The following is a 24,558-nucleotide window of genomic DNA, read 5'->3' on the forward strand; positions in this document are numbered from 1 at the left end:
CACCCACCTCAGCCTCTGAAAGTGCTGGGATTACAGGCATGAGACACCGCAGCCAGATGCAAATCACTTTCTTATAACGACACATTATGCTAAAGGTTATCTATTAAATAATCTGCAGCAAGTCTCATACTTCATGGTGAGATTACAGAAGCTTTCCCATTAGAATTAGGGACTAAACTAGAACGTTTCTATCACTGCTTCTATTCAACAATTGAAAAAAGGAAATAAATAATGGAATTAAAAAGGAAGAGATGCAATTGGGTTTTTTGGATTATTAGAAAATCTAAGAGAACCTACAAACTTAAACTGATGAGAGTTCAGCAGAGTTACTGGATGTAAAATTAACGTGGAAACTACCCATTTGTCTAGTAAAAAGTGAGTTTGAAAATGTGATAGCAGTAAAGATACTATTTACATTAGCAGCAGTAGCAACAAGAGTTGTAACTAAGAACATGTTTATTAAAGATCTGTAAGATTTTTTTTTTATGAAGAAAGAGAGAAAGAAAGAGAAAGAATAAAAAAGAAAAAGAAAAAGAAAAGAAAAAGAATGAAGGAGAGGAATAAAGAGGAAGAGGAAGAGGGAGAGAGAACAGGGGTGTTGTTTTATTGCCCGGGCTAGAATGCAGTCTACAAATGGGTATGCCTGTAATTGTTTTTAATAATAGAGACATAAAAAAAAAAAAATGAGGGAAGAAAATAATTAACAAGCAGCCAACCGATATTTCATTTAAACCTATAAATAGGTGTGATGTGGTACTGATAAGAGTGTATATTTTGTGTATTTAAAGTGGAGAGTTCTATAAATGTTAATTAAGTCTACTTGTTCCAGATCTGAGTTCAAGTCCTGGATCTCGATGTTAACTTTCTGTCTCATTGATCTGTCTAATATTGATGTTAAAGTCTCCCACTATTATTGTGTGGGAGTCCAAGTCTCTTTATAAGTCTTATCTATCTGGGTATTCCTGTATTGGGTGTGTATATATTTAGGATCTTTAGCTCTTCTTGTTACATTGATCCTTTTGTCATTATGTAATGCCCTTCTTTACGTCTTTTGATCTTTGTTGCTTTAAAGTCTATTTTATCAGCAAAAATTGCAAATCCTGCTTTCTGTTTATTTTTGCTCTCCATTTGGTTGGTAAATTTTTCTCCATCCCTTTGAGTCTTTGTGTATCCTTGCATGTGAGATGGATCCGGATGTAGCATACCAATGGGTCTTGGCTTTTTTTGCCTGTTTGTGTCTTTGGATTGGGGGATTCAGTCGATTTAAATTTAGAATTAATAACAATATATGTGAGTTTGATACTGCCATTTAATGTTAGCGGGCTGTTTTGCCCATTAGTTAATGCAAGTTCTTAATTATGTTGATGCTCTTTATTTTTTGGTATTTTTTAGAAAGGCTGATACTGGTTGTGAAACTCTCATTTCTAAAAAACGTAAAAAAATTATCTCCTAGTGATAAATAGGATAGGATGACTATTATGAGAAATATATGAAAATGATGTACAGTTTAATACAGAATTTAATCTTTTTTTGTTTTTCTTTCTTTCTTTTTTTTTCTTTTTTCTTTTTAAATGGAGGTGAGGTCTCACTATATTGCCCAGGTTTGTTCCGAACTCCTGGGCTCAAGCAGTCCTCTTGGATTGGTCTCCCAAAGTGCTGGGATTAAACATGTAGCACATGTTACAGGGTTAATATGGTTAACATTTTACATGTGACTATTAGAAAATTCTTCGGAATTATTTTATTTTATTTATTTTTATTTTTTGAGATGGAGTCTTGCTCTATCATCCAGGCTGGAGTGTAGTGGGGCAATCTTGAGTCATTGCAACCTCTGCCTCCCAGTTTCAAGCAAGTTTCCTGCCTCAGCCTCCCTAGTAGGTGGGACTACAGACATGCGCCACCAGGCTGGGCTAATTTTTATATTTTTAGTAGAGGTGGGGTTTCACCATATTGGTCAGACTGGTCTTGAACTCCTGACCTCATGGCCCACTCACCTTGGCCTCCCAAAGTGCTGGGATTACAGGCATGAGCCACTGTGCCCGGCCTATTTTATTTTAAAATTTTTACCTATTTATCTATTTAGAGACCAGGTTATAAGACTGGCTAAATTTTGTATTTTTGGTAGAGATGGTGTTTCACCATGTTGCCCAGGCTGGTCTCAAACTTCTAGGCTCAAGCCAGCCACTTGCCTCAGCCTCCCAAATCCAGTTTTAAATCCTGATGCTGTCACATATGTTGTATGTGATCTTGGATTAGCTTTAAGTATCTGATTCTTTGTTTTTTCATCAATAAATGGGGATAGAAATGCCTTTTGTCTATGATTATTGTGAGGACGAATTTGAAAACTGTTTGTCAGATTATCTGCAGAAGGGTTTTTCCGTACTTGGCTCAATCAGCGATAGCTGTTATTCCCTATTATTGTCATTGTTAGTGTATTCTTGAGGTATAGATGGCACATCTTCCATTTCTGCAAGGTAAATTGTTTCTAAATATGTGTTTCACAAGAAACAGCCTATTGGCCGTATGTAAACAAGGTCAGTTAACTTTATCCTCTCTAGCAATTTATTACATGCCATTCTTGTAAGTGAATAAAATTTAATACTTGGTCTAAGAATTTTCTTTTGTATTCCACTAGAATCTTGAGCTCAATGATGACACCGTTCTGAATGAGATAAAGTTAGCAGATTGTGAACAGTTTCAGATGCCCGATCTGTGTGCTGAAGAGCTCGCTATTATCCTTGGAATCTGGTAAGTTGATGACTGACTTGGCTACTTTGAACACCTTGCATATTGATTCTCTTATCTGTGGAGAATCTTCATTCAAGGAAGTTCAAGAGTTCTGGATGAACAAGTAATTTTGTAGTGCTTATGAAGAAGATTGGAGAGGAAATACTGGGAGAGCCAATTAAAGGGTTAGAGATTACGAATCTCCTGTGAGTTAGTATATGTATTCTTCTGTTTCCTTTATAAGCACAATTTCTTTGGTTAGTGTTAGCTAAGAATAGGTTCTTTTTTTTTTTTTTGAGACAGAGTCTCACTCTGTCACCTAGGTTGGAGTGCAATGCTGCGATCTTGGCTCACCGTAACTGCCATCTCTCAGGTTCAAGCAATTCTCCTGCTCAGCCTCCTGAGTAGCTGGGACTACAGGTGTGTACCACGAAGCCTGGCCAATTTTTGAATTTTTAGTAGAGATAGGGTTTCACCATGTTGGCCAGGATGGTCTTGATCTCTTGACCTCGTGATCTGCCCGCCTCGGCTTCCCAGAGTGCTGGGATTACAGGCATGCACCACTGCGCCAGGCCAGAATAGATTCTTAATAAAATATTAAATAAAGATAGGTGAGAATGACTATTTTGAGCTTTGAGGATATTTACATTTCAAAGTATAGGCTGCACTCCAGCCTGGGTGACAGAAACTCTCTCAAAAAAAAAAAAAAGAAAGAAAAAAAAATTATTGAAAGGTACTTTTAGACTAAGTGAATATCCCATTTATCATCAAGAGATTTATTAATGTTCAAAATAGAATTCCTCACAAAGCTATAATATTGATACCAGTTAAATTAGTAATAGACAATTTAAGAAAGGAGCATTTGAAAAAATCTTGTTCTGTTAATTCAATAGAACTCACCCTTTAGTGTTCACATCATAGCATTTTACCTTGTATGTGCACCAGTAGGTTTTCATTTATATAAAAGTTGAATTCAGTTCTACAACTCTTTTTTTTTTTCATTTTTTTTCTTCTCTGCACTAGCATACAGTTCCTTTTTATTTGTTTAAAATGGATCACACATACAGAGTTCTGTTTCTAAATCCAGAGCATGTTTTCTGTAATATTACTGATTCCAGTGACAGAATTTATGTTTACTGCATAAAAAACTACTTGTTCAATCCATAACAATACTTAGTATATTAATAATATGAATAGCAACCATTTAGGAACAATACTATGTGCTGGGCATTATACCATGTACTTTCACATAAACCCTCAATAATAGTCTAACAACACAGGGTTGTTATTTTTCTCAATTCTTCAGGTAGGAAAACAAGGTTCAAATGGCCAAATCACTTGTTCAGAATTATAGAGTAGCAGTTAGGATTTGAATCTAAGTTTTACTAACCCCAGATTCTGAGTTCTTCTTTATGTTACTTAGAAAAATGTTATTTTGGCAAATTCATAATTGTCATCTTATCAGGAAATTACACTATGTCAAATAAATGTATTCCCAGGCATTCTGTCAATTGAACTATAACTATATTGAGGTAAACTTTACAGTTAAGTGATGACTAAAAACCCTGAAAATGATCATCTTCAAATACTTGTTTTTCCCAAAGTAAGATCTTAGTGGAATTTCAATATAAAGGCAGATAAAAGCACAGAATTGATTTCACAGACAGTTTAAATCTTCATTGTTTGGTAGAAACCACTTAGTTATTTTCTGTATCTTAGTGCATCTGATGCAGTTTATAAAGCTTTGGTTTAGAATATTAATGAGTTCATGATTTGCGTGAACTAAGTTACTTTGTGGTTTTTAAATAGTGATTTTCTTATGCTGTCTGATCTCTGTCTGATTCCTGTGGTTGCTAACCCTTATGAAGAGGTGACTTGGACATTGTGTTAGACTGGGTTGGTTTGGAAAGGAGACTTAGAGAAGTGAATTATTATTATTTTTTTTGACACAAATTTTCCCTCTTGTTGGCCAGGCTGGAGTGCAATGGCACAATTTTGGCTCACTGCAACCTCCGACTCCCAGGTTCAAGCGATTCTCTTGCCTCAGCCTCCCGAGTAGCTGGATTACAGGTGCCTGCCACCACTCTCAGCTAATTTTTGTATTTTTAGTAGAGACAGGGTTTCACCTTGTTGGCCAAGCTGGGCTCGAACTCCTGATCTCAGGTGATCGAACCGCTTTGGCCTCCCAAAGTGCTAGGATTACAGGTGTGAGCCACCTGTCTAGCCTGAGGAGGTGATTTCTTATAGATCGTAGTTGGGCACAACAGTGGGGTTAGCTTCAGGTTCCCTCCCTAGATTCTTGCTGTTCACTGGCCTCCTGCTTGAGTTGGATTTTTACCTGAAGACCAAATGTTGGAACTTGCCCCACTTCTCTTATATCTCATTCTACCTGACTGCTTATATGCATTCATGTGTGTGTGTCTGGTATGTGTTTTAAAAAAAATTGTTTCATACTTCTTTCCTCCTCCATTCATTGATTTTTTTTCTTTTCCAACAATAAAAATAGGTTCATTTAAAACTTATTACATAAACATTTTATGGTCATTATAAAATCCTTAAATTCTATTGAAAATTGTAAGGACATGTTACTATTTTATGAGACAGTGTTTTCTTTTTATTCTTAATATATGGAATATTTATATGCATTAAAAAAATTTGTTAATATGTGGAATATTTAGAATTATATTCCATATACATTATATGTCCATATATATTCCATATAATTATATGTGGAATATTTACCATATTCCATATATTAAAAATATTTAATATTCCATATGCGATATACAAAAGAATTTATGTAATATATAAATGTAAGTTATGTATTATAATAATAAAATTAACCCTGGTGAATGCACCGCCCAATTTAAGAACTAGAAGATGACAAATAGCATTAGCCCAGTCTGTGTGCTTCCTCCGCATATCATCCTCCTGCCTCTCCTCAAAAGATAACTGTTATCCTGAATCTCATATTTGTCATTTTCTTGCCTTTAAAAAAATTTTTTAAATTTCATGTTTTGTATGTTTATAAGTCAGTTGCTTCAATTTGCTTGTTTTTGAACTTTATAAAAGTGATATCTTATATTAAATATATACTCCTCTGTGATTTGCTTTTCTCTCATTATTGTATTCCTGTGATTCATGCTGTTATATGTAGCTGCAATTTACTTTGCAGTATAGCATTCTGTTGGATGAATATACCACAATTTGTCATTTTCCTTTTGGACATTTGGATTGTTTCCAGATTTTTTCTATTATACACAATATTACTATGGATATTTATGTATCTCATTCTTGATATATCTGTTCAAGAATTCTTCTGGGCTCATATCTAGGTTGGAAGTACAAAGTTGAGAATATATCAGTGTTCAAAAAGATAGTGCCAAATTGTTTTCTAAAATGAATACCAATTATATAATTGATCCTGGATCAGCAAGATCTAAGAATTTCTATTGTTCTGACTCCTTTACAGCTGTTATACAGATATTTTCATTTTTTGGCATGAGTTTAATAAAAAAACTTGGTATCATAATAATTCTTTTCGTTTTCTTTATGAGTGACACATATTGAATTTCTTTTTGCCTAGGAGGATAAATTATGTTGGCTGCACAGTGGCACATGCCTGTAATCCCAACACTTTGGGAGGCTGAGGCAGGCAATCACTTGAGCCCAGGAGTTCAAGACCAGCCTGGGCAACATAGTGATACTCCATCTCTACAAAAAATACAAAAATTAGCTGGGAATGGTAGCATACACCTGTAGTCCCAGTTACTCAGGAGGCTGAGCTGGGAGGATTCCTTGAACTTAGGAGTTGGAGGTTGCAATGAGCCAAGATAGTGCCACTGCACTCCAGCCTGGGTGACAGAGTGAGCGCTGCCTAAAAAAAAAAGAAAAACAAAGATAAATTATGTTGACATTTAGTACATCAACCACATTTTATTTGTCAGCATTTTATTTTATTTTTTGACAAAGTTTAGCTCTTGTTGCCCACACTGGAGTTCAATGGTGTCATTTGGGCTCACTGCAACCTCCGCCTCCCAGGTTCAAGTGATTCTCCTGCCTCAGCCTCCAAAGTAGCTCGGATCACAGGCATACGCCACCACACCCAACTAATTTTCTTGTATTTTTAGTAGACACAGGGTTTCTCCATGTTGGTCAGGCTGATCTTGAACTCCTGACCTCAGGTGATCTGCCCCCCTCGGCCTCCCAAAGTGCTGGGATTATAGGTGTGAGCCACCACACCCGGCCCAGCGTTTTATTTTTGTACTTATCTTTGACAAACTATATTTGTATATAATACCATAATTAAGTGTCTGCTTTCAAATACGTAAAATATAGCCGTTTACTTTGCTTTTTAAAAATTATATTTCATTAGCTACAACATACATCTTATATTTAACTTACCTTTTTTCTTAATTTAAAGCACGAATTTTCAAAGGAATAACCCAGTGCATAAATTAACTGAAGAGGAGCTTCTGGCATTTACATCAGTGAGTTATGTCTTATTTTCTTACATTTCATTTTTTTCCTTGTAAATTATTTCCTCTGGTATGGTCTTGCCTTAGATTGCTTATGTTGAAACATTGCCACCTAAGGAAATAAAGGGGAGAAAAATCTTATCAGTTTAGTTTCTAAGTCACCCGTATCTTGCTGCTGATTTGAGAGTCTACAACTCTTATGCCTAAAACTGAGGGCTATGCCTATGTGTGGTCATCGTGCAAAAGAGAGCTAGGAGCAGGACCAGGAGACCTTGGGTTAGAGAAGTGTCAAGAGTATGGTGTGCTCATCAGTATTCAACAGTATAGAGCAGTCAGGAAAGAAATGTGGACAGAGAAGAAATCATTGGAGTGGACAATTAGGAGTGCATTGCTTACTTCTAGGACAGTTTCAGTGGGCTATCTGGACAGTTACCTCAGTACAGACAATTCAGGAGGAATATGGTGTAAGGAAATAAAGTTAATAGATAGAGACCACAGTTGGAGAAGAATGGCAGTGAAAAGGAAAGATGAAGTAATAGATATTTGAGGATTTTAGATCAAGAAGGGCTTTTAAGAAGAGAAAAGTCACAGACGAAGGGGTCAGTCAGTATTTTGGGTTTATGGATAAAGGAAGATACATATGTTCTTTAATGAATACAATTTGCTTAAGATACATCATTTTTTCAAAGGCATTTTTATTATCTCGGTTAGGAATCCAGTTAGAATTCTGGTGTTTTCTTCCTTTGTTATTTTTCACATAAGGCAAAAGAAAATACTTTTACTGGGTAGAAAGAAAATCTAGATTGTGGCTGGGTGAGGTGGCTCATGCCTGTAATCCCAGCACTTTGGGAGGGCAAGGTGGGTAAATCACTTGAGGTCAGGAGTTTGGACCAGCCTGGCCAACATGGTGAAACCCTGTCTTTATCCAAAATACAAAAATTAGCTGGGTGTGGTGGCATGTGCCTGTAACCTCAGCTACACTGGAGGCTGAGAAGAACTGCCTCAACCCGGAAGGTGGAGGTTGCAGTGAGCCGCCACTGCACTTCAGCCTGGGTGACAGAGAGAGAGACTCTGCCTCAAAAACAAACAAAACAAAACAAAACAGCTAGCTGATTTTGTACTATACCATGAATTTTTCACATTGCTATTCCCTACACACCCTCTTGGAACTGGTTAGGTGTTAGTCATTTGAGTCCTCTGGTTGTGTGTTTTATTCTCCCACTTCAGTATTCTCAGAAATCTCAGGTGTGTATCGTCATATTAGGTGTGTTTTAGATAACTGTGGAAATGCTCCTCATTATTCATTGCATGTGCTATAAAGGAATTGACAAAGTGTTAAACATTTTAAAGGGCATATAAAAGCATGGACTTTTCATTTATTCATTTAGCTAATATATATCTATTAAATAATGTATACGGGCATTGTACCAGTCATTGGGGGATATAGCAGTAAACAAAGCCTTGTCTCTTCTGGTGTTCACGTCAAATACAGAATAGACAAAGAGAGAACCAGCAATTTACAGAAGTGCTGAGGAGAAATATAAAGCAGATTAAGAAACTAATGGGATGGGTGCAGCTGTTTTAGACAAGGTGGTCAGCGAAGGTCTCAGTGGAAAGATGACATTGAACATAGATCTGTGTGAAACAAGAGATAGGGGAAAGGGTAGGGAAGGTCTGGAATGTCTGTGAGCTTGAGTCAGGGTAGGGACTGGATGGGGACAAGTGTCTAGGTGATAAATGGTGACCTGGATGCTTGGGTTTCTCTGATGATGGAAGTAAACAGGGTGTAGCACATGACAGGAAATGTTCCTGCTGGCCAGTAGAAACAGTTTCTTGGGATTGGTCTAATAAACAGTTTATTGCAGCATATATATTAACACAGTTATCCTGAAAAGACACTAATGCACTCTTTTTACATTCAAAGTTAATTTTTTAGCATTTCTTGTGTGTGTGTGTGGGGTGGGGGGAACGGGGGGAGGTCCTTTCTTTAAAACTTTGCCTTTCTTTAACCTAGTCTCATTCCTTTGTACTGTGAGGTACCTGTGAAGTAATTAACTCTAGTAACTTCTGATGGTGGGTAACTCATCACTCCTAGCTTGCAATGAAGGTCATAAATTCAGGTTTTATACTTTTCCCCTCAGGGCTTTATGCTGTGTAATTTTTCTGCAGTCCTCCCACCTCTTCCAAGTCGGAACTGTCCGAAGGATTTATCTCTCTTTGGAGGAAAGCTGTTTGATTAGTGACGCACAGTGCCAGGCCTAACTCTTCTAAAAGAGATGAGTTAATACCAAGTAAATCTTTAATTGATGAGACGTAGGGCAAGAAACTTGTATGTGAGGAGGGATTTTAAGAGCCCCACACATACTTGGGCTTTGCACTATCCTCCCCACCCCGACCTTTTTTTAATCCCAAATGAAACATACAAAATATACCAGAAAAACCTGTCAGCCCTTGTCAACTCTTCCTTTCATCTATCAGTCCTTCCTCCTGTCCCTTCTTTGTGCCTAATACCAAGTAGATAAGATGAATTAAAAGTAGCCTCTGGTTTCAATGAAGAAAGAAACTTTATTTAAATCTATGTAACTCCAAAAGAGTACAAACAGCCCCCGACATACAATAGTTTGACAGTTTTTTGAATTTGCATTGGTGTGCAAATGATATTCAAGTAAAAATCATACTTTGAATACCCATACAACCATTCTACTTTTCACTTTCAGTACAGTAGTCAGTAAATTACGTAAGATGTTCAGCAGTTTTTTATAAAATAGGCTCCATGTTAGATGATGTTGTCCAACTGTAGGCTAACATAAGTGTTCTGAACACATTTAAGGCAGGCTGGGTTAAGCTATGATGTTTGGTAGGACAGGTGTTATTAAATGCGTTTTGACTTAGGACATTTCCAACTCGTGATGGATTTATCAGAATGTAACTCCATCATATGTTGAGGAGCATTTGTCTTTGAAACAAGAGGGACCACTTTTAGTTGCTATCCCACTTCTGAACTCTTTTGTTTGTGCCTCTCTTTTTGCAAGGTTCATATTTTTGCTTATATTATAATTATTTACATATATATGTCTTTTCCTTATAAGACTATAAACTCTGAGTTTTAGGGACTGGGCTCTGTTCTTTTCTACGCTCTCTGAAAGGCCTGTGATAGTGCCTCAGTGCTTTTCTTACAGTTGTTGCCAATAAATGTATGTAGAATGAGAAAATGAATGAAATATATGTCCTTCACCCTGGAATAGGATTGCTTTCTATTCAAGAGCTGCACCACTTCACTTAGTTCCATAATTTAGGTAGTACTACATGATATTAGGAATAACCATCTGTTTCATCTTTCTCTTCTGTAAAATGGGGTAAAGAGTAAAATGCCCCTATCCCAACACAGAAGACTTTATTTGAGGATCATTTTGCAGAACATCTATGAAAGTATTCCAGAGTAGGTAGAGGCTGGTATACTCATAGCATTGAGTGATGCTCGTTTGTAGTAGAGAATTCCTATTTTCAAGCAGGCTAAATAGATAAGACCTGCTTGGAGTTGGCCATAGATGTTGAAGAAAAGGGAAGAGAGAGGAAAGAAACAACATAGTTTTTCCTGCTGGGCAATGCTTTCCCTGCTCTGACAGCTGTTTGGTGGCCTGGGAATAGGGTAGTGAAATATTGAGGTACAGGATGTCTTCCTCTGTTGATAGAAGAGCAAGTATAATAGAAGTCTTTTTTTTTGAAATGGAGTTTTGCTGGAGTGCAATGGCATGATCTCAACTCACTGCAACCTTCATCTCCTGGGTTCAAGCAATTCTGCCTCAGCCTCCCAAGTAGCTAGGACTACAGGCATGGGCCACCTGGCTAATTTTTGTATTTTTAGTAGAGATGGGGTTTCACCATATCGGCCAGGCTGGACTTGAACTCCTGAGCTCAGGTGATCCACCCACTCAGCCTCCCAAAGTGCTTGGATTATAGGCATGAACCACTGCATCTGGCCAATAGAAGTCTTAATACTCCTGTCAGAAGCTTGCAAGCACTTGGAGAGATAGGGATAGTGGTTATTTGGTGTTTGGTAAATATTTATTGAATAAGTAAATGAATGGCTTTTGGTCCTGAATTTTGTTCAGTTTTGGTGAACTGTCCCAAAGTTTTCTAGAATGATGGTGAAATCCCTTTTTTGGAGAAATTTTTGCCAGTGTTTTCATTTTGGTGCAGTATGTTGAATATATATGAAATATGCTGGGAAAATGTTTTAATTCAACAAAGTCAGAAACTTGTCCTAGGAGGAATAGCTTTACTTGTTTAAGATTGCTGTTAGGTAGTACAGTCTGAGATATATCTGCATGTTTCAGGAAAGCTAAGTCATAGTAAAAATACCCCATATTGTTTTAGAGAGCCATTTATGTTATATCAGGTTGATAATTTAAAATTAGCTGTGTTATCTACATTATTTCCCTTCAGATGAGCCAAGTCAGTGACATTCAGGAATGTTTTTAATTTCCTTTCATTGTTGAAAATGGGAACAATTTAGTTAATTCATACAGGTGTTTTAGTTTTCCTTGGCAAAAGGTTCGTTTAGGTTGGGCGTGGTGGCTCATGGCTGGAATCCCAGCACTTTGGGAGGCCTAGGAAGGCAGATCACAAGGTCAGGAGTTCGAGACCAGCCTGATCAACATGGTGAAACCCCATCTCTACTAAAAACACAAAAACTAGCCGAGCGTGTTGGCACACGCCTGTAATTCCAGCTACTCAGGAGGCTGAGGCAGGAGAATAGCTTGAACTGGGGAGGTGGAGGTTGCAGTGAGCCGAGATTGAGCCAGTGCAGTCCAGCCTGGGTGACAGAGTGAGACTTGGAATTGGGGGGTTGTGGGGGAAAGGTTTGTTTAACTGTGAATTGATAATGGCATCTTGCTTTCTGACTCTACCTGAAGCCCCAAGGTCTCTGTAAATGAAGGAAGGAAAAAGATCTTTGGAAGTTACACATTTTATTTTATGTATTTTCTTTTTCTGCTATTGACTTTAAAGCTATTTAATAAATACTTATTTATGAACATAACATAGTTTGCTAATCTGTTTTACAGATTAAAATAATTACCTATTTTTCTTCTAGTGAATACTCATTTCTTAACTGTAATTTATTAAGATAGGCAATATAACTGTTAGTGGTTGTACTTCTGATAGTTTGTTACTAGAGTTACTTACTTCAGAATTACCCCACAGTATAGAGGAACAAGCACAGTGAGATTTATGCAAAATAAAACAAAACCAGACTTACACATGTCGTAGTCAACCAGGTGAAAATAAAACATAAAGAGAATGTCTTGACAGCAACCAAAAAAAATACCTCACATTAAATAAGATGGAACAACAACTGTAAATACCTTCACCTTCTAATTGGAAACTAATTTCTCTGCTCTTTTCCTTTTTTTTTTGAGATGGAGTCTTGCTCTGTGTCCCAGGGTGGAGTGTGGTGGCACGATCTTGGCTCACTGCAACCTCTGCGTCCCGGTTCAAGTGATTCTTCTGCCTCAGTCTCCCGAGTAGCTGGGATTACAGGCACATACCACTACTCCCAGCTAATTTTTGTATTTTTAGTAGTGTCAGGGTTTCACCATGTTGGCCAGGCTGGTCTCAAACTCCTGACCTCAGGTGATCTGCCCTTTTTGGCCTCCCAAAGTGCTGGGATTACAGGTATGAGCCACTGTGCCCAGCCTGCCTTTTCCTTAAGTTCTGTTCCAAATTAGAAATAACCTGGGGCCCGACAGCATTTTTTTTGGTCCTCTACAGTTAGCTGTGTCTTGAAGTTAATGCTTATTAGAATTTCCCTTCCAGTCAGCTGTTACTGGACTTGAATTCCCATTGTCAACAACTATAAAACTGGATAAAATATATGAAACAGTAATATATAAAAAGGTTAATATGTCATGACCAAATAATGTTTACCCCAGGAATACAAAATTGGTTTAATATGAAACAACACAATTCACCTTATTAATAGAGCAAAAGGGAAATACCAAATAATTATCTTAATAGAAACAGAAAAGCCTTTGACAAAATTCCACACCTTTTCATTATAAAAACTCTTAGGAAACTAGTAATAAAAGAGAATATCAACCTGATGAAGTGCATCACGCTAAAATTGTTGGTGAAAAGTAGTCTTTCCTCCTTAAGTTCAGAAAAAAGGGAGGACTGTCTGCTTTCTTCTCTTCTCTTGAATTAGAAATCCCAGTAGTGCTGTAGATATAAAGAAGATATGAAGAAATAAAAGGTATACCGATTGGAAATTAGAATATAAACTACCTTTATGCAAAGGTGGCATGTTTATATTATAGAAAAACTCTTAAGAATGAACATGAAAGCTACTAGAACAAGCAAGTTCTTAGAATACAAGGTCAACATAAAAAACTCAATTACACTTGTATTTACTAGCAATGAATAATTGGGAAAAGAATTTTAAAATCATTTGCAATAGTTTTAAATAAATCAAATATTTACAAATAATTACAACTAAAATGCAAGACCTCTATGCTGAAAATGACAAAGAATATTGAGAGAAATTAAAAATTAAATAAATGGATTTACCATATCCATGGATTGGAAGGCTCGATATGTTGAATTCACAATTCTTGTAAAATTGAGCTTCAAATTAAATCCATAGAAGTCAGAATCCCAGTAGGCATTTTTTTTCTTTGCAGAAATTGACATGCTGATTCTAAAATTCATTTGAAGGAATTCTGCTTCTGTAGTGGTTCCTTTTTTTTTTTTTTTTTTTTTTTTTTAGACATAGTCTCACTCTGTTGCCCATGGCACAATCTCAGTTTACTGTAACCTCTGTCTTCTGGGCTCAAGTGATTATTCTACCTCAGCCTCCTGAGCAGCTGGGACTACAGGTGCACACCACCATGCCTGGCTAATTTTTTTGTATTTTTGGTAGAGATGGAGTTTCACCATATTACTCAGGGTGGTCTTGAACTCCTGGGCTCAAGTGATCTGCCCGCCTCGGCCTCCCAAAGTGCTGGGATTATAGGCGTGAGCCACCATGCCTGGCTGCTTCTATAGCAGTTCTGATTGGAAACTACCCTTCTGCAGGAAAAAATGACCAACTGTGGGCAAAATAAAACAACAAAAAACCCAACTACCTGGTGATACTGGGGAATGATCAAAGGTAGAAAGATTCTACGGATGACTTTTTTTGCTAGGAAGAAGGGAATGACATTGGGTGATTTTATTTTCAGATTTCTTTTTTGTGTGTGAGAGATGGAGTCTCACTCTGTTGCTCAGGTTGTAGTGCAATGGCACAATCTCGGCTCACTGCAGCCTCTACCTCTGGATTCAAGTGATTCCTGTGCCGCAACCTCCTGAGTAGCTGGGATTACAGGCATGCACCACCACACCTGGCTAGTTTTTCTATTTTTAGTAGAGATGGGGTTTCACCATGTTGGCCAGGCTGATTTCAAACTCCTGACCTCAAAATGATCTGCCTGCTTCGGCCTCCAAGTGATGGGATTACAGGTGTGAGCCACCATGCCCTGTCTTGTTGTCATATTTCTATCCTGTGACTAGATCTCAGTGTGTTACATGCAGCGTGTCACCTAGTGACATTGGATGATTTTCTTATTTTCATGATTCTATCCTGTGACTAGATCTCAGTGTGTTACATGCAGCGTGTCACCTAGTGACATTGGATAATTTTCTTTTTTTTTTTTGAGACGGAGTTTCACTCTTGTTACCCAGGCTGGAGTGCAATGGCACGATCTCGGCTCACCGCAACCTCCACCTCCTGGGTTCAGGCAATTCTCCTGCCTCAGCCTCCTGAGTCGCTGGGATTACAGGCACGCGCCACCATGCCCAGCTAATTTTTTGTATTTTTAGTAGAGACGGGGTTTCACCATGTTGACCAGGAAGGTCTCGATCTCTTGACCTCGTGATCCACCCGCCTCGGCCTCCCAAAGTGCTGGGATTACAGGCTTGAGCCACCGCGCCCGGCCGATGATTTTCTTATTTTCATGATTCTATCCTGTGACTAGATCCCAGTTTGTTACATGCAGGGTAATTAAAACTTGCATAGCAGTTAAGCTGTCTTTGTAAGTATGTTAGGGTTACTGTGGCTGCTGGAATGTGAGGGAGGGCATCTCATAAAGGAGAGAGTAATGGATAAGGACTCTTACATTCTGTATATAAACATTGTCCTGGCTCTCCCTTAAGCCATGCAAATATGTGTAGGGCATACTCTAAACAACTCAGCTAAGGATAAACAAAGTCAGATGAGATTTGAGCAGTTTACCCAAGAGACTATGTGTGCAGGTTCAGTCAAACCAAATTTTGTGGGGTTTTTTGTTTTGTTTTGAGACAGTGTCTCTGTTACTGCAGCTGGAGTGCAGGGGCATCATCATACTCACTGCAGCCTTGAATTCCTGGGTTGAAGTGATTCTCCTGTCTCAGCTTCCCAAGTAGTTGGGACTACAGGCATGTACCATTACAGTCTGGCTAGTTTGTAGAGACAGGGTTTTGTAATGTTGCTCAGGCTGGTCTTGAACTCGTGGGCTTGAGTGATCCTTCCATTTCAGCCTCTTGAGTAACCGGGACTACAGGCATTTGACACCATGTCTGGCTATGTGTGTTTTTAAAGAGGCTAATACTTTAGAATAATATAATTAAATTTAGTTTGCGGAACATAACATTCACAATTTATAGGATACCCTCCAGAGTTGCTCAGCAAATAAGGAATGAAGAAAATGTGCACTATTCACAAGAGAAAAGAGTCTATGGAGTCTGACATTAAGATGACCTGGATGTTGGAATTAGCAGACAATTTTTTAAAAAAGCTTAGTGGTATAACGGAAAACTATGCTTAGTGGTATAAAGGAAAAATGCTTGTAATAGTCAAAAATAAAGGAATTTGTAGAGAAAAAGGACACATTATACAAGGGGAAAGACCACTGCAAATACCTTTAACTTCTCATCCAAAACTATGAAGGGCAGAGGCAGTGGAACATCTTTTTTTTTGAGACGGAATCCCCCTCTGTTGCCTAGGCTGGAGTGCCGTGGCAAGATCTCAGCTCACTGCAACCTCCGCCTCCCAGGTTCAAGCAATTCTCCTGCCTCAGCCTCCCGAGTAGTTGGGACTATAGGTGCATGCCATCACACCTGACTCATTTTTTTGTGTTTTTAGTAGAGTTAGAGTTTCACTGTGTTAGCCAGGATGGTCTTGATCTCCTGACCTTGTGATCCACTTGCCTCGGCCTCCCAAAGTGCTGGGATTACAGGCATGATCCACCCTGTGTTCAGCTTAATTTTCCATTATTATAGGCTGTGGAAAATTAAAGATATTGTTATTCAAGAGCAACCACTTAAAAATGCAAGAGCATCTGGCTAAAAATCCAGTAAGAAATCAAAGCGGCAACCTAAAATATATTCAGATTATCTAAAAAGAAGGCAGGAAAAGCAGCATAATGGAGCAACAACAAAAAAGGGTAAAATGGTATATCTAAACCCAGCCATATCAGTAAATACTCCAAATAAAAGTCAAACGTTGATAATGGAATTAAAAAGCAAGACACAACCAAATGCTTCCGAGAATAGATGTACTTTAAATGTAAAGACTCAGATGGGTTGACAATAAATGGATGGAAACTATTATCCCATGAAAACACTAAATATAAAAAGGCTAGATTTGCTAAATTAATGTAAAGTAAAATAGGTTTCATTACAAATAATATTTCCAGAGACAGGGAGGACCACTTTATAATAAAAGGAATATTTAAAAAAATATAATAAAAGGAATATTTACCAGGAAGACATGATAATTATAAATGTGTATGTATCTAATAATGGCTACACAGTATATGAAACAAAAATGGACAGAATTAAATTGAAAAACAGGCAATGTCACAATCATGGTTGAATATTTTAACAGCTCTGTCAGCAATTGTTATAACAGCTTGACAAACAGCAAGTAAGTAAATAGATAAATTGGATAAACATTATCAGCCATTTTGACTTAATTGTTGTTTATGGAGTACACTTGAAATACATGGTCTTTTCAAATGCATGTGGTGAGTGCAGCAAGACCATATACTGAGACATAAAACAAATCTCCATAAATGAAAGAACGAATGTATAAATTAAGAAGTTGATGACATATAGTACCTAGTTTTTTCCGCAATTGAATTAAATGACATAAGTTACTATCGGATATCTAGAAAAACCCCAGATGTTTGTAAACCAAACAATTAAACTGCATATTTTATCCATGGACCAAAGAAGAAAACACAGAGGAAATTTATATGTGAAGGTCAGTTGTGAAGTTAAATCATTGATCCCAGTGTCACAGAATTTTTCTCCTATGTTTTCTTCAAGCAAAATTGTTGTAACATGGGGTAGTGAAGAAATTTTAGATAGGACACTAAGTGCATGAACCATAAAAGAAAAAGAGTGATAAATTGGACTTTATTAACATTAGAACCTTCTGCTCTTTGAAGACATTAAGGAAATGAAACACCAGCCGTAGACTAGGAGAAAATATTTATACTGCACATATCTCACAAAAGACTTTTACTTAGGATAAAGATCCCTTTCAACTCAATGATAATAGTAGAAACCAACCAATTAAATATGGACAAAATATTTGAACAGACACTTGAACAAAGATATATACGTGGCCAAGAAGTGTTTGAAAGATGTGTGATATCATTAGTCATCAGGGAAATGCAAATTAAAACCACAACAAGATACCACTATACATTACTGAAAAGACTTACATAATGCCGTGTAGGGCAGTTGGAACTCTCATACAATGCTGGTGGTAATGTAAAATGGCACAACCACTTTGGAACACAGGTTGGCATTTTCTCATAAAATTAATCATCAATTACATCTCTAGGTATTTATGAGAAATGAAAGTATATGTCCTCACAAAGAGTTGTACACAAATACTCATGGCTGTTTTATCCATAATAACTTAAAACTGGAAATAACCCAAATGTCCATCAACGAATGATAAACTGCTGTGTATCCCTCTGATTAAATAATACTCAACATAAAAAACAAACAAACAAAAAAACCCCAAAAATTAAAAACAACAAAAAAAGAAATAACACTCAACAATAAAAAGTTATGAAATACGGATAAATGCAACACATTATTATAAGTTAGAGAAGCCAGGCTATTTCCTGGGTGGTGGCTCTCGCCTGTAATCCCAGCACTTTGGGAGGCCGAGGTGGGAGGATCACAAGGTCATGATTTCGAGACCATCCTGGCCAATATGGTGAAACCCCATCTCTACTAAAAAATACAAAAATTAGCCGGGCATGGTGGCGTGTGCCTGTAGTCCCAGCTACTTGGGAGTCTGAGGAAGGAGAATTACTTGAACTCGGGAGGCAGAGTTGCAGTGACCTGAGATTGCGCCACTGCACTCCAGCCTGGGCGACAGTTACACTTTGCCTCAAAAAAAAAAGAAAAAAAAAAAGAAGATTTTATTTAATGGAAATTCTAGAATAGCAAAACTACATTGTAATGACAGAAGGTAGATCACAGATTGATTACAAAATATTGCAAGGGAACATTTTAGGATGATGGGAAATTTGATTTAATAGTTGTTATATAGGTGTATACATTTGTCAAAACAGGTCACAATACTGAATATGGATTTTATTTGTCTGACATATACTTCACTAAAGGGAAGGATGCACATGTGTTATTTAGAGCTATACTATTTAAGATTATTAATATAGATTTGGGTTTCAATATTGATTATACTATGCCACCGTTTTCAGAAGTACAACCCCCAAACTATTCAACTTAACCTAATTATTAAGTGGAAAAAATGTAGGAGAGCAAATTCCCAGTAGGAAATTGCTTAATCTTTACCGAGAGCCAAATTGCTTAGTGTTGGCTGGGACACTCCCACCCAGGCGGGCTGAAGGTATTACAAGGCAGTGAGAGGCAGACCCAGATGGCCAACAGAGTGGATCTATGCTGGGGAACCAACAGCCCCAGAGGGCTTGCAGCTCTCCAGGACTGAAGGCTCTGAGCAGAGATTCGTCCACGTATTTATTTGCTTTTTAACAGGTGATTCTTATTAATACACAGGTGTTTTACATATACACATAACTCAGGAATATACCAAGTAGGCAGCTGTAACCCGCCTACCACTAATCACAAACTACAAGGTATCCTCCACAAAGGAGCCACGAGGGCAGGGTAAACTTAATGTTTCTCAATAAGTGTTCTTATTCATTACGAGGTTTACTACTTTCTTGAGGCAAAATCAAGCTAGTTTTCCCCAAATATTTTTGGAAACCTGCATGCAAAAGAAACTTCAAATTTAATGGGAGGAATATACTGTTTAGAGCTTGAATTGGGGGCACTTTTGACTCTTTGCATTTAACACAGATTATTGATACTGAAAAAATATTTGTTGCATTTTTTCCCCTTTGTGATTGAGAGTCAACAAAAACAACAAATAGAAAGATAGCTAGGATGAATATAAAATCTTAAGATTTCTTAACACATGACACTTGTATATAGAATAGCATACATAAGTAATTGAAATAAAGTGAAGTATTAATATACGATTTCAAGCAACTTGTGTTAATATAAAAGTAGCTAATTAGTAGAAATTAAGTCTGTAAATGCTGTTTTAAGTAGAATCTATATCTGGTGTGGAAAGTAAACTATTTGTCATGTGGCAAAATGTTAAAATTTGGGGAATTTCGGTGCAGGATATACAGTAAGCCCTCACTTAAGGTCATCATGAGTAGGTTTTTGGAAAGTGACTTGAATTGAGACAGTGTACAGCAGGTCCTTGAGTAACATTGCTTGCTTTAATGATCATGAGGAAAAAAACATGGTTTTGTTATAGAACATTTGGCTTCAAGTCTCCTGAATGCAGAAGGTTTTTCTTTTTTAAGGAAGCCAAGTGACCAATAGATTGATCTCCACTGTCTTTGCTATATGAAAATTTACATAGCAGAGAGATTTTAAAAGCTTAATGACAGAAGATCCAGAGTCTTAAAATTTGTTAAGCGTGCTACCAGATACTGTGGAAAAAATAAAGGCATAAACCATGGGACTTGCCTTCATGGAATTTTTAATTTAACCCAGATCAGATAAATTTATGAAACTGTACTTAGCAATACTAGACAGTTTAAACTACAAATCGATAGCACAGATAAAGATATCCCTTAGTTGCTTAGAAAGGAAGAAAATATTCAGGACTGAGTAGTCAAAGAAGGGAGGACTTGAATTGCTTTGTTCACTAAGGGAGGACTTGAGTTGCAGGTTGAACAGCAGATAATGTTTAGATGGAGTGATATAGCATAAGCAAAGGCAAGGATGTGGGAGAATCTAAGTTGTATCTGGGTCCATTTGTTTAGAGTAAGACTTAGGGAAAATAGATTTGAGAACGTTTTTAAATGACCTACCAAGGATAGTGGATTTGGGCTGCTGTTCCACTTCTACTGGGAACTATTTATAGATTGAACTTGGAATTTTAAACTTATTGTCATTTGGTACTGATTTCAGAAATGAATGCTCTTTTAAGTAGATCATTAAAAACCGGGGATAGTTCTTTTTATAGTATTTCTTTGTTCCTTGCTTTGTAAGGTCAGCATGACCTGGGTGGGCATCATCCGATTTGGCTTTAGTGTAGCCAGTCATGCACAAGGAGAGCTCTGAGCTGCTTTGATTTATGTATGGAAAAAGCAGCTATCTGAAAGCACCTTTGTGTTTAAAGGAGTAGCCTGGTTGTCATTTGAAGGGATCATGGTGACCTTTGGAAGAACATTATTTGAAATGTGCAGTGTTAAGAATGAAAAGGAAATTTGTTTTGAACAGAAACAACACTCTAGATCCTCTTCGAAGTTGGTACAGATTTTTCTTTGCTATTTTTCTGGGGAATGAAGGAAATGCACATAAGAGTGGGAAATTGCTAGCTGAATAAAATAGCAAGTCCCTCTTATGTAAGTATATAACTTGTCATCATATGAATATTAACTTTTTTTGTTTGTTTGAGAGTCTCATTCTGTTGCCCAGACTGGAATGCACTGGTGCAATCTCAGCTCCCTGTAACCTCCACCTCCTGGGTTCAAGTGATTCTTCTGCCTCAGCCACCCAATTAGCTGGGATTACAGGTATGTGCCACCATGCCCAGCTAATTTTGTGTTTTTAATAAGAGTTGTGTGTTCACCCTGTTGGTCAGGCTGGTCTTGAACTCCTGACCTCAAGTGATCCACTTACCTTACCTCAACTTCCCAAAGTGCTGGGATTACAGGTGTGGGCCACTGCAACCACCAAAAATTTACTTTTTAGTGTGAATTGAAGTGATATTCACTGACCTTTACATTTCAGGCAGCCAGCTGAGTTTCCTCAGATGTTAGTATGAGTCTGAGCATCAGCTCAGGTGATATATCTCTAAGTGCTAAGTTCCCACTAAGGTTTGCAGAGCAGCATCTCTTAATCTTTAATGAATGCCTCCTTTTTGTTCTCAAAATATCCTCTTACACACCTTATCAACAATTGCTGAAGTGAATTGATTCTTTAATTTATAAAACATTATAACTATAAATAAAAGAAATATTACTGGAGTTTATTTCAGTATTCACAAATCAGAAAAATATTAAAAGCATATGAAAAAATTATATACTTGTAAAAGTTTACTGGCTCAGTGGGTCACCTTTTATGGATTTTGGTCAATGAGAGATAAGAAATGAAAGAACATTTCTTAAGATAGGCATATAAATGTTATCACTCAAAAGTGGTTTCTGGCCTTTTTTTGATGTGTAAAAGTAGTGGAAATTCCATCTCATGGGTAAGTACATGGGTGCAAATGGCTTGAGGTTCTTCAGCAGTGTCCTAATTCTAAAAGTGGGGATTTTCTTTTTTAATTTTTTTGTGGAGATGGGTCTCCCCATGTTGCTCAGGCTGGTCTTGAACTCCTGGGCTCAAGTGATCTGCCCACCTCAGCCTCCCACAGTCCTGGGATTACAGGTGTGAGCCACTGCACCCAGCCATGAGTGGGCGGATTTTTGAATACCTGTACACTAACTTTCTTAGGGTTCTTTCACAAACCCCATTTGGATTTTTAGCCAAATACTTATAATTTAGTGAGCTGATATTTCATCAATTACCACAGTTTATAGAATCCATGGTTAAAAATAAGACAGCATTTACAACTATGTAATTCCACATGAAGTACCTAGAGTAGTCAAAATTCATAGAGCCTAAAAGCAGAATGGGTTGCCAGGGGTTGTGGGAAGGGGGATTAGGAGTTGTTTAATGGGTATAGAGTTTCAGCTACAAGGTGAAAAGAGTTCTGGAGACTGGTCTTACAACAATGTGAATGTACTTAACATTACTGAACTGTGTGTTTAAAAATTGTTAAGATGGTACATTTTGTTATATGTATTTTACCACAATTTTTAAAAATTAAAAAGAGAAAAGCAGCATTTGTAATAGTATCAAAAAAACATCAAATTCCTAAGAATAAACCTATCAAAAGATTTAAAAGATCTCTATACTAAAAGTCTGGCTGGGCACAGTGGCTCACACCTCTAATCGCAGCACTTCGGGAGGCCAAAGTGGGCAGTCACTTAAGGTCAGAAATTCAAGACCAGCCTGGTCAACATGGTCAAACCCTCTCTCCACTAAAAAAAAAAAAAAAAAATTAGCGAGGTGGAGTGGTACATGCTTGTAATCCCATCTACTTGGGAGGCTGAGAATCACTTGAACCCAGGAGGCAGAGGTTGCAGTGGGCTAAGATCACGCCACTGTACTCCAGCCTGGATAACAGCCTGTCTAAAAAAAAAAATCTGTAAAACATAATTAAGAGAAATTAATGAAGATGTAAATAAATGGAGGGATATGTCTTGTTCATGGAGGACCTCATGTTTTAAAATTTCAAGCCTTTCCAAGTTAATCTACATAATTAATGCAATCCGTAACAAAGTCCCAGCCGTTTGAATTTATTGTTTTTATTGTTTCTGTTGTTTTTTTGTGGAACTAAAGCTGACTTTGAAATTCATATGGAAATGCAGAGGACTAAGGATATAGCTCAGGCAGTCTTGAAGAACAGAGCTGGAGGGGAGGACTTCTATGACCAGACAGCAAGACCTATTTTACTGAGACCAGCTCAGCCATAGAGACCCCCACCCAGGTGGCACTGAAGGCATTGAGAAGCAGACTCCCAGATAGAACAGCGAAGTGGGACTATCCGGGGCCAACAGCTTTCCGAGCTGAGAGCCTCAGGGGCTGACAGCATTCTGAGCTGAAGGCCTCAAGCAGACGCTGACCCACATAGTTAGTCTCTCTGAACAGGTGATTATTATAATATTTATAATTATATAATTATAATTAATAATATTATTATAATATTATTATTCAGTGTTTTCTCATAGAACAAAAATAAACTAGGTAGGCAGCTGGTGCTTGCTTACCACTGATCACAGACAAACTAAAAAGTATTCTCCACGAGGGAGCCACAGGGGCAGGGTCACATATCCCGTGCTTTAAAGAATTGTTTTAACTGGTGTATGATATACTGTCTTGCTACTTTAGAATGCCCCAAGTAGTTTTCCACTTGGCGGGGGACAGGGGGTGGCTAGGTTTTCCTTGCCATCGTTCTTCTTAGTAAACAATGTATTTTATCTTACATTCAGCATTTCTCAGCAGTCACACACTCAGCATCTCTCAACACTGTTTTAAGACAGTACTCATCAAATTGGAGGCCTTGGACTAGCAGCACCAGTGTCACCTGGGAGCTTGTTCCAAATGGAATTTCTCTGGCTCCACTCTAAATCCTATTCAATCAGAACCTTTGAGGTTGGAGCCAAGAACTCAATGTTTTAACAAGCTCTTTAGGTTATTTTTATGCTCTTTAAAACACATAATTAAGAAAACACAGAATTAAGAAATTTTGACACAAGGAAATATAAATCAACCAATAGTCCAGAAACAGATCCATACATATATAGTTCATCTGATTTATGGCAAAGGTGGAGTCGCAATACAGTGAGAAAGGATAGGCTTTTCAGTAAATACTACAAGATAATTTATATATCTAATAGGAAAAATGGGCATCTTACCTCTATATCGTACTGTATATAAAACACAATTCCAAGTAGATCAAAATATCTAAAAGTGAAAACCAAAACTATAAAGCTCTTAGAGGATGAATGTAGGAGAACATCTTTGAGGCCTCAGGACAGTGAAACGGGACCGTACAGCTCTAACAAAACAAAAAAATGACACGCTGGGCCATAGTTAGTACTGCTTTTTATGAAAAGATACCATTATTGTTGTAAAGCACCTGGACCAGTGCTTGACCAGCACATAGAATGTGTTATATAAGTGTTTCTTAAAAATAAATAAC

The 24,558-nt window shown here is 37.5% G+C and overlaps 1 protein-coding gene across 4 annotated transcripts in view; it reads left to right on the forward strand.

Annotated features, from left to right (window-relative positions):
* TTC27 (tetratricopeptide repeat domain 27) overlaps positions 1 to 24,558 on the forward strand; it is a 202,164-nt gene that overhangs the window by 38,738 nt on the left and 138,868 nt on the right. For all 4 annotated transcript variants that reach the window (XM_032239260.1, XM_032239263.1, XM_032239262.1 and 1 more), the window contains 2 exons: positions 2,636 to 2,748; positions 7,151 to 7,217. In XM_032239260.1, the coding sequence (XP_032095151.1) occupies positions 2,636 to 2,748; positions 7,151 to 7,217 (180 nt within the window). The remainder of the gene's footprint in view (positions 1 to 2,635; positions 2,749 to 7,150; positions 7,218 to 24,558) is intronic.

Source organism: Sapajus apella, unplaced genomic scaffold (assembly GCF_009761245.1).
Source record: "Sapajus apella isolate SASKATOON/1434 unplaced genomic scaffold, GSC_monkey_1.0 scaffold44, whole genome shotgun sequence".
Classification (NCBI taxonomy): Eukaryota; Metazoa; Chordata; class Mammalia; order Primates; family Cebidae; genus Sapajus; species Sapajus apella.